At 35.5% G+C, this 12052-nt stretch overlaps 2 protein-coding genes across 2 annotated transcripts; both read right to left on the reverse strand.

The window, feature by feature from the left end:
- Positions 1-2758: 2758 nt before the first annotated feature.
- HELRODRAFT_190268 (hypothetical protein) lies at positions 2759-8103 on the reverse strand (the record flags this gene model as incomplete). The annotated part of the gene is made up of 14 exons (XM_009013026.1): positions 2759-3050; positions 3314-3904; positions 4287-4421; positions 4636-4740; positions 5009-5173; positions 5571-5662; positions 5773-5813; positions 6053-6174; positions 6296-6348; positions 6709-6990; positions 7059-7122; positions 7220-7370; positions 7727-7947; positions 8047-8103. 14 exons carry the CDS (start codon positions 8101-8103, stop codon positions 2844-2846), a joined length of 2286 nt encoding a protein of 761 aa, XP_009011274.1. The 3' UTR covers positions 2759-2843.
- A 336-nt stretch (positions 8104-8439) lies between these two features.
- HELRODRAFT_167525 (hypothetical protein) lies at positions 8440-9599 on the reverse strand (the record flags this gene model as incomplete). Its single annotated transcript, XM_009013027.1, has 4 exons — positions 8440-8598; positions 8758-8855; positions 8979-9239; positions 9428-9599. 4 exons carry the CDS (start codon positions 9597-9599, stop codon positions 8440-8442), a joined length of 690 nt encoding a protein of 229 aa, XP_009011275.1.
- Positions 9600-12052: the final 2453 nt, after the last annotated feature.

Below are 12052 nucleotides of genomic sequence, written 5' to 3' on the forward strand. Positions count from 1 at the left end.
CCAACAAAACAATTGAACGAACCAAAAAACGAACAAATTTAAACAAAAACAAAAACCATAACCAATTAACAAAATACGAATGAACAAACAAACAAATGAAAAAACGAACAAACAAGCAAACGAACAAACGAACGTACAAACGAACGAGCGAACGAACGAACTACAAGAGCGACAACGAGCGTTGACGAGCCACACAGCTGAATGCATGCATGCCTTATTGATCTCTCCGCTTGCACCTGAACACACCAACACATACAATTATAATTTATATACAAACACCAACATATATAAATATACATATATACAAATACATACATACATACAAACGCGACGGAAACGATTGCATGCCTAACCATGGCTTGTTCATCAAAACGGGTTCATACATACACACATACATACATACATACATACACACATACATACATACACACATACATACATACACAAATACATACATACATTTTGCGTTGAACTTTATTTCAGCGAGGACATGTTTAATCTTATGTTTAATTTTGTGCTATTTTATTTTTTGATGACGCTTTTGAATTTTAACTAACTAGCGCTAAATAAATCTTTTGATAATAATGATAATAATAATACATATCAATAATACATACATATCAATTATACACAATATATACAGTTATATGTAATTACATAAGTGTAAATAGAAGCGTACCTAATTAACTTTCAAGATACTCATACATTAAATACAAAGATTTGACTGATTGATTGAAAGATACATTGGTATGCAGTAGATACATTCAAATGCATATTGATACAAAACAGTGGGGAATGTTAGCCAGAAACTACGATACTTATGCTGATAGTTATAAATAGAAATATACAAAGGTTTCAAAATACAACCATGCACACTTGAAAAACAGAAGTATACAAAAGAAATACGCGCGTATACATACATACAAACATACTACATACATACATACATACATACACACACACACACACATACATGCATACATACATACATACATCCAACACACATACAAAAATGAAATCATTTATTTTGTATGGGGACATCAAATAAAAAATATGAATTTATTTTTTTTTAGTACCAAGTCGAAAGGTCAAAGTTGACGAGCAGAAGATTTTTGTTACATCGTACTAATCCTCTTTTTTTCTTGTATATTTATGTGTATTTTTACTTTTTCCATACTAAAAACGATTGCGAAAGTATTTGCATATACAACTTTTAAAAAATGCAAACCGCACGAACGTATATTGTTAGCAACAACAACAACCACAACAACAACAACAACAGAAAACTTTAAAAAAATCCTAAAAACCCATGGAAAAAGTGCAAGCAGACAAAATACGTGACAAGGACACACGTCCGCAAACATACACGTCTAGACACGCATACACACATGCATAAACACATGAATAAGATCACACAGACACACACACAGACAAACAATCTCACACTTGCAACAAACACACGCAAACACACACACACAGACAGTTACAAATATGCAACCCCACCAAAACATATAAATATATAAACATTATAAACAAATGTAAAAGCACGACCAAACGCCATCAAGGAAATGAAAGCCAGCCAATGTCAGCATGCCTGCCTGGGATATAAATAACTCTTTCGGGAGTTTCCATCTGGGTTTTTCCACAATCCTGAATAAATTATCCTCCAGTCTGCTTAAACACTAGAATTATTTTTGTACCATACATAAGTGTGGAGGATTGAAGTAATAAAAGATGGCTATTAATGAGAAGAAGGTTTGTATGTTTGCGATGTTTGTTTACGTCTGTGCAGTTGTTTGTATGCGTGTGTATGTGTACGTCTGCCAGTATGTTCGTGTCTGTGTTCTAATATGTCCATATATATATATTTGGTCGTACATATGTTAGAGTTAGGTATAAATATGAAAATGTAAAAAATGAAATATGAAATTCAGTACTATGTACCTGTTGTAAGCAAATGATTTCGCTTTTCTATACAATTGGATGTTTGTACAGTTGTGTATGTGTGTGTGTGTGTGTGTGTGTGTGTGTGTGTATGTGTGTGTGTATGTTTGTATCTACATAAGACCAGTAGATATTGTATACTAAAAAATGTACGCATTTATGCATGTATGTATGTATGTTCGTATGTTTTGTACATACATACAACGTATGTATGTATTTAAGGTATGTATGTATATGTATGTGTGTGTATGTATGTGTGTGTGTGTGTGTGTGTGTGTGTGTGTGTGTGTGTGTGTGTGTGTGTGTGTGTGTGTGTGTGTGTGTGTGTGTGTAGGCAGTCGGATCAATGTAGACAACTATTGATCCATGCTAATGCCGATGATGATGTTGCGATAGAAGAACGTGTAGATGATGATGCTGACGTTATGATGATGATGTTATGATGATGATGATGATCGTGACGTGATGATGATAATGTGACGACCGTGACGATGGTGAAACTTGCGATAGTTACAATGAAGCATCGTACAACTTCTACAATAAATAATGTTACAAGATGATGATCCAGGTAGGTCATGAATGATGAAGATGATGATGATGAAGACGACGTATGTGATAAGATTGATGCAGAGGACGACGATGACGATGGCGCGAGTGACTGATTAGGTGCTTTCCTTGCAAATTTGTTCACCTTCCAGTTTAAAAATTGTGTTTCTAGAATTTCTCAGTACCGTTAAAAAATTGATGGTACGGCGAAAAGCATTATATTAATTCTTTTTACCCTTGCTGTAAAACAATACTGCAACAATTTTGAAAAATTATTTTCTTCAAAAAATGTTACATGAAAATTTCAATAATATAAATTTGAGTTTAAAAAACTAATCCAATTTATAAAGTAATTAAAAACAGGTGGAGTCCAACTGCGGCTTTTCAATCAAATCCAACTTGGCTCCTCCCACCGAGCCTTTGGAATGTCCATCCATCTCCAATACGACGATATGATTGGTTGAATTGTTCAGAAAATATTTGGGCACGTACAAAGTTGTCTGCGGTCCTAATGTTGGCCTATAGCGGCCGAGGTTGTTGCCGTTTATATAGACCACGCCCTACATTTTGATTGGAGGGAGAAAAATTATAAAATGAATGCCATTGTTGTCGTTATTTCCATTACTGTCATCATTTGTTAGGCTGCAGTCGTAAGCCTGCTTAGTATCTTCGTCGTTGATGTTTAATATACTAAAATGTGATAAAGCATTGTCAATGTCTTAGTTTCAACATTATCGCCACCATCCCATCATCATTATCGTTGTCGTCATCGTCATCATCATCATCATCATCACAAGCACTATAATTATAAGAGCCAACCAACCCACTTCCACGAACACATGTTGATGAATGTGTCCTGGAGATCTTTGCTGTCCGCAGGAATTCTAAAAATACCTGAATAAATTGTCGGCTCGTTGAGCAGTTGTTCGTGCTGCTGTTGCTGTAGTTGTGGCGGTTGTGGCTGTTGTGGCTCTTGCCGTTGTAGTTGTTGTAGTAGATGCTGTCGATATTTCAACGGAATTTCATTCTGTTCTTGTTTCATTGCCTCCAAAAGTTTTAAATATCTTTCTTTGTGCTCCTGTTCATTCTGTCGTTCATCCTGCCGTTCATCTAGTTGTTCATCCTGCCTTTCATCTAGTTGTTCATCCTGTCGTTCATCTAGTTGTTCATCTAGTTGTTCATCTAGTTGTTCATCCTGTCGTTCATCTAGTTGTTGTTGTGATTGAAACGACAAATGGTGATCAATAAGTTGGCGCCTTTTTTGACGGAACTCGGCCAAATTTTCACTTCCTCCCGTACCCTTCTCTACAGAGGCTGATGTCGTCAAATCGTTGAAGAGGTTCTCCAACATGATGGGGTAGATCTTCCAGTTCGTCAAAACGTCTGCTCCAAGGTTCACGCTGGAGACGATACCCTGCAACCGGTCGTGGTCATATTTTTAAGTCGAAGAACTTTAAAGTTTTATAATTTTATTACCAATAATATTAGCAAGTCATTCGTAATTAATTGATTTTTAAGTTGTATATATCGTCAACCAATATTTTCATTATCATCATCGTCGTCGTCGTCATCACCATCAAAATCATCATCATCACTATCATCACTCTCATCACCACCATCATCACCCCCATCATCACCCCCATCATCATCCCTATCATCACCACCATCATCACCACCATCATCACCACCATCATCACCACCATCATCACCACCATCATCACCACCATCATCACCATTATCATCACCACCATCACCACCATTATCATCACCACCATCATCATCATTATCGTCACGACCTTTCTGTTATCATTGATGGCCGATCCATAATTAATTCTTCCCATATTTTCAACGATGATGTCCAAGGTCTGGCCGGCCTCTGCTGATAAGATGAGCGATGTCTGTATGGCCCTATCGACCACTCCTATTGGTTGCTGGGAGAAAGACGTCATATCAGAATGATGATGATGATGATGAAAATGATGACGGTGATGTTGTTATTGATAAGAATATGGTATCACTGACATGAAAAACATCCGAACCAATGGTATCAGTATGGTGTTGGTGAATAATTATTTCCATAATTATAAACAATAATTAATAGCAGAAATAATAATAATGATAATGACGTCAATAATAATTTATGACCTGATCCAACATCACGTGACCTCGATCCCTGACGCCAGAGATGTTGAGGAAGGATGGCGGGTAGCCCTTCTTAAATGTGTGCCTGTACAGCGTGAAGCCGTAGTACTGGGCGGTGTAATTAACATAATTTATGGAAATTTATGAAATAATTACCGATTGTTACTGTTTCAGGCGGAGTAATTAACATACATGCGAATTTATTCAGATTCCATTAACCACTACATCAGTACGTACAAAATATAATACCATCATTATTTTTTGCCAGGTTTCGTTTTTATTAATTAATGTCATAATTAACAATAATAATAACAACATATAAAATTATTATTATTAATATTGTTTTTTAATTATTATTATTATTATTATGACTCACGTGACGTAGTTGTTCCATATTTAGAGGTCCTAAACTCTGAACCATTCGATTTGAGGGGGTAAGTACGTCTAAAAGTTCGACTACCGAACCGAGTCGGTACATCTGCACCGAGCCGTAGGCCTTCTTGCTCGTGTTGCCAGGCACAGGTGGGAGATTTGGCTTGTACTGAAAGTGATGATGGTGATGATGAGAATGATGATGATGATGATGATGATGAAGAGAATGATGATGATGAGAATGATAAGGATGATGATAAAAATGATGGTGATGAGAATGGTGATGATGATGATGATCGAGATAACATGCTGGAGATCGTGCGAAAATTAAATGCATCATCAAGCAAATCAGAATGCAAATTGAACAGTCAACAAACATACCAACCGACCAACCAACTAGCCAACCAATCCATCCATCGACCAACTAGCCAACCAACCAATCCATCAGCCAACCCATCAACCAATCCATCAGCCAATCCATCAGCCAATCAACCAATCCATCAGCCAACCCATCAACCAATCCATCAACCAAGCCATCAGCCAACCTTGGATATCAGCCCACGAACGGCCATGAACTTATCAGTGACGTCACCAGCCTCTGACAGAGGAGCATCATAATCATAACTCGTTATCATGGAACTGTATGGTATCAGTGCGCCTATGAGGATGATGACAACGACGATGATGACGATGATGATGATGAATAAGGAAACGATGATGATATGATGATAAAAATGATGATGATTTTATTTTGATTGAAGAGCTAACCATTCATGAAACCAAACGTAGTACCGCCTTCAAACATGTACCTGTAACATGTGTTGTAAGTAATACAAAATTACAATTACTGCTTCTTCCGCTACCATTCTAGCCACCATCAACTCTCACTACTCACATCACTTTTACTTTAAAATAATTGTTAAATTTGCAAATTGGTTGATTGATACTAGAATATCTACAATACTCGCGCAATTGCAAATATTTGAACTACTGAAGCCAATAACTCTACCACCATCAAATAACTTAACAAAATATAACGACGACTCACATGTTGACGCTAGCCTTCAAAGTTACACATTGGTCCAGTGTACTTATAAGAGCCTTTGTGCTTCCGTAGTTATGTGGCTTGCCCCAGAAATCCAACCAACCAGTGTACAGCTCCGAATTGACCTTATTACATATTTTAAAATATATAATTAGCGCCTGCTTTTATTGCTTGAATAATTTTTGTATCTGATCAATAAAAAGGTTGAACTTCTAATGAAATGAAATATAATTAAATCATATTCACTAGAGGTCCTTGCTTGTTGAACTCTCTCATCGGTGCGAATGCCTGCTTCACATCTGGGAGGAAGTTATTTCTAAGGAATTTATTTCTACACATAAACGTGTGTGTGTGTCGTGTGGTTTGGAAGCTACACATAGGCGTGTGTGTGTGTGTGTCGTGTGGCGTGAAAGTCACACATAGGCGTGTGTGTGTGTGTGTCGTGAAAGTCACACATAGGCGTGTGTGTGTGTGTGTCGTGTGGCGTGAAAGTCACACATAGGCGTGTGTGTGTGTGTGTCGTGATGAATGTCGCAGCCGTTGTGCCACAAAAAGTATTACACGAAAGAAAGAACGACTTCTACGCAATTTAGCGTGCATTAGAGCTGTACAATTTAAAAAGATGAACCTAAAAAAGCAATGAATAAAATCTAACGAACCATCAGTGACTCCAAAGTCGACAGTAGCATAGGCCCGCGGGGTGGTGCCACACTTCAGGTAGCCCTGCCCATTTCCGTCCGTTGTGAAAAGAACTGTCTCGTTTCCAAGATGACCGGCAAAGATGTCCGCCAATGTTTTCATGTACACATGATCGCAGGCGAAGTAACTGCCGTACTCATTTTCCACTTGAACCATCAGGATGGGACCGCCATTGTGGTAGAGGTATGGTTTGACTAGAGATAGAAGTACTGCCAACCACCTCTTAACGGCCGCCATGTATTCTGCAACGTGAAAACAAGTAATTTGTTTAAGTTATCTGCAATGAATTTCCATTAAAAAAAATGATTACTTTTGTCCATAGTCCTAACTACCATTGTTTCGTTGTCTGACAAGAGCCAGCCTGGAAAACCACCCTGCAACCAAAAATTCCATTTATATTGTACAATCTCTTTTCAAACGAGCAAAAAATTTAAAAAATTCGCCCATTCCGATAAAAATGACGTCACTAACATAGTCCCACTCTGCACATGCATATGGACCAGCCCTGAGTATGACGTAGAGTTTGTGTTTCTGAGCTAACTTGATGAACTGGACGAGGTCATTCTGTCCTTTAAAGTTGTAGACACCGGGTTCAACTTCGTGAGCACTCCATTGCACATAACTGCAGGATGTTGTTGGCGTTGTTGCTTTTCAAATTTAGTAAAACGTCTGTAATTAATGCTGGTTCAACCAATCAGTGACTGAAATTCATAACGCCATCTTGTGATGTTTTTTTGAAAATCGTGTAACATGCATTTGTGCGAACGTGAACGCGCAACACACACGCACACGTAAATATGCATAAAATAATTTATCAGAGCACTTGTACCGTTGGATGCAAATGCATTCGATCCTGGTCAATGCGACACCAGGCTCTCAAATCGTCGGACCGTCAAACACGGGTTTTACGTAATCGTCTATTGCATAATTGAAATGATTTTCATTAATTAATTGATCTTTGATTAATTGAAAACTGACGTGGCGACGGCATCCAAGCCAGCCGCCTGCATCTTCACCAGCCGGTCCTCCCAGTACCCATGGTGCACTCTGCTGTAGTGCAGACTGCCAGACATGTAGCGGAACTCCTTGCCGTCCAATAAGAACCTGTCGTTCGCGTAGTCTATCTTGAAGGTTCGGTTGCTGCTCTGCTGCTGCTGCGCGTCGGTGGTCGCGTCAACAACTGCAACGCCATTTGAAACCTTACGTTTTTGAAAATCAATCGATAAGATCTTGTTAGTATAAACAGGAAAAAAAATTATTCATGAAGCTATCTTAATCGTAAGTAAATAAATATAAACCTGGATTAATAATGCCAGTAAAAAAATAGACGAGGTACTGAAAATTTGAACGAGCATTTCAAGATTTAAATTTAAACGAAAAACAAAATGACAATTATTAATAATGATCGGACATTAAAAAAGAAATGAATTTCACACAAATTTAATTCATTTATATACTAAAATCATAAACTAATCAAGTCACGAGGCGAATTGATGCTGCCTAATTCAACCATTCTCGTTATCTAGGCAAGTGCCTTGTTATTGTTTTATATTTAGAACGGTGTTCAGATAAGAGCAATTTCAATTTTTTCAAAAGGTTCTTAAGTATACTTTTTTAGGCAAAACAATCTATTTTTGAAAATTTATTTGATAAGTCAACGAACGCAGATAAGATATGTATTAAAATAGAAATCATGAGGAGGTCTGTGTGAATGTCTTCTTGAATCTTTGTGCCCTTTCATTCTTTACTTTCAACTTTTTCATTCTGTTTGGAGTTTTTCTGCCTCTAGATGTGAATTCCACGTTTATCTTTCTATCTCCTAGCGTCGATTCATGCAGCCTTAATCCAACCTGCGAATAAATTAAAAATTTATAAATCAGGATAGGCAGTCATAACTGGAATTGCATTTTGCAGTACATACTCTAACCAAGGAAGAAAAGTACATCATGTATTGTCCAGCTAAATAAGTTAAACAGAGTGAGTTAATGAATATCATAATCATAACTGACCATGTGACTTTTAGAATCATGAAACTCCACGTAGCAACAACCTCTTGACTGCTTTGATATCTTGTTTGTAAGTAATCTAACAGCTTTCACGTTGGCACCTTTGCAAATAATTGTATAAAATTTTTTTAGTAAATTATTGATTGGGTAACGAAATTAAATAAAAAAAAATATTTAGAAAACAATAAATGATTAATTTAAAAAAAGACAATTTGTTTATCTACCGGCATCTGAAAAGTGTTTGATAATTGCTTCATCACCACAATCGAATGGAAGGTTTCCTACAAACAGGACGTAGGCCTTTTCATTTTTTTTCTGTTTTTTCTTTGAAATTAATTTTTTTTTTTCTAAATTGTCGTCGTCATCCGCATCTTCAACAACCCACTTTTCAGGTTTTTCAGATTTTAATAAGCTAGCTTTGTCTTTACTAGGAAGTGCATTGTCGATTAATGAATTTTTTCTAGTTAGCTTATTACTGGCTGGTTCTGCAACAATGTTAACCTGACATTTAATTATGCAATAAACAATGAAAAAAGATTGTCATTGAAAGTGAATTGAAATTCACTTGACAATAATGAATAAATAAAGTCACAATTTTTTACATAACAATTTTCAATCAAATAAGAACAAGAGGAAGTAATAAAAAAACTGATTAAGATTGAACTGAACGAACTTTTAGTATTGAATACAGGGACGTCATCCTTCTTAGTAGAATCAGAATCTGCAGCCGATTGTCGTTGTTTGACTGACGTTGGAGGACGCTTGGACCACCAATTTTTTGACCGTCCTTCCTCTCGTTGAGCCGTCAATGTTTTTGTTTCTACGGCGCTTTTAGCTTTGGGCATTGCAGAATTTAAAAAAAAAATTATCGTTATAGATTTAAAACAAACACTATTTTATTTATACGAATTTAGAAGGAAGATTATTAAATTTTAACGCAAAAACGATTTAAACGGCGTGCTAGAGAAAATTATTTGTAAACAAAAGTAAAAGTGAATTCAGATCTAAACCGAAGATTCCAAGTTAAGGTTTGGTTTGGCTGAATTTTTATTATTAAACCATAAAAACCTCACTTGATAGTAACCATTAGATTATAGAATTGAAAATATCAAATTTATAAATCAAAAACTGCAACTCAAACGCTTTAAAGCCTAAAATAATTTCTTAAAACTTTACATAAGTTTATTTTGACCAAGGGGAAGCCTATTTACCAGCATAGGTACAACACCTTCTTATGGGTTGAAGCAGGGATATACAAAGAACCTCAATTTTTTCAACTTTTAATTATTTTCAGTAATGTCTCCCCTTGCTCCAAACCACATAACTAGAATAATAGGACTAATCGATCAATTCGATCTATCGGTCGGGCTATTTGTCGTGCTTGGATTGTTGGCTTACGAAATTGCATGGATTTTAACGAGTAAGCTAAATGAAATATTTACTTGATTTAATATGCTTAAAACATTGTAGTAATTCTATTTAATTTTAATAATGATTAATAGAATTATGTATTATTAAATTACTTTTGTTAATTTGAATATAAAAATTGCTTTTGGTCCGGTGAAATTCGGTGGCTCACTGAAGCCGAAGGTTGGCTTAGTAGGATTGAACTATAGTTACCCTTTTTTTTACACAATTCGATCATGTTAAAAATAAATTAAAATTGTTATTTGAACAACTATCTTCATTATATTCAATGAATATTTTACATTCTGCTGGTGCTCATAAGAAACTGGCTGCTGAAATCATACGTTGGCTTACAGCAGTGGCTTACAGGGTTTCATAGAACTCTTACGATAGCACTTTTTTGTACATATAATGCTCTAAATAAATCAATATATTCATATCACAATTATGTTTGACAGTATAAATATAGAAATTGCTTTTGTCAGATGAAAAACAGTGGCTTATTGAAGCCGTAGGTTGGCTTAATCGGATTTTTTCTCATGTATAGGTACAATACTATGAGATAAATCAATCAAACAATCAGTCGGTCGGTCGGTCGGTCGGTCAGTCAGTCAGTCAGCCAGCCAGCCAGTCAGTCAGTCAGTCAATCAATCAACCAATCAATCAATCAACTAAATTGAATGAACCAAATAAACAAAAATAAAAACAAAAATAAATAAAAATTTGCAAGGCCTGTTCAAACTCGAACAAACAGTTAACCGTACAGATCTACAAACAATTTTGAGATTTTAGTAAAGAAAGAAAAACACAGTAGTTGCTTTTATTTGAATTGATTCAAAAATGAAAAGTGACGGTTAATTAAAATTTTAAAATGTGAATTTTTTTTTAAATTCGTATTTTAAATAAACAAATATAACAAAATATCGACCGATAAAAATAATTATTATCCATTATTATTATTATCATACACACTCCTTAGAAGTTCTCGAAGGATAATAAACCACGTAACATGAACATTTAGTAGGAACACTTCACAACATATCATAATGACTAAATCAACATACAAAACAGAAATAATTTATACATGCATATATACAAAGTAAATCAAGAAATATCCAAAAATTATATAACCAATTTAAAAAAAACTAGAAGAAACCAGTCAACATTTAATGAATAAATAAATAGACATTATTAAAAAGATTGTTCAAAAAGGTACAATTTAAGGCGACGACGAGAATGAAATGTAGTTTGTTTTGTTGGTGTGGTGTTGTGAAGCGAAAACAAACACATCACACAAAACTAGTAAGAAATCGCAAGAATAATAGTCAGTCACCTACCTATAATAAAATTACTCAGGGTCCTAGCTTACTTATAAACATTGACTCAACTCACTTACCTACAAATTTGTATTTCTCGTTTTAGATGTTTCAAGTATTTTATTTAACATATTTTAGCGTTTTTATTTTACTTGAAGCTTGTTAACTAATGTTAAGCCCTAGCCTACCTACAATTGTTTAACTCATCTCAGTCCCTAACTTACCTATGAATTAAATTAAAGCCCGGTTCACGGTAAAGAGAAACATAGCAACAACGACACCGAATGAATGGATGTTGTGTATGTATGTGTTGTATTGATGTGTGGGTATGTAAATGTGCGGGCGCGCACTCTCCAGAAACTTCACTCACTACCAACGAACCTCCATTGCACCGACCATCATCTGACACTCATCGATGGAATGAATTTGACCGGATACTGAAAAATAAATTGAAAAAAAAATTAATTTACTAAAATAAAAAACAAGCAATTGGAAAAAATAGGCAACTTATCTTTTTGAGATAACACTCAATCTTTGTTCAAATTCGAGTACTTTCAAAGGTACAATGAGACAAA

This window comes from Helobdella robusta, assembly GCF_000326865.2.
Source record: "Helobdella robusta unplaced genomic scaffold HELROscaffold_11, whole genome shotgun sequence".
NCBI classification, from domain to species: Eukaryota; Metazoa; Annelida; class Clitellata; order Rhynchobdellida; family Glossiphoniidae; genus Helobdella; species Helobdella robusta.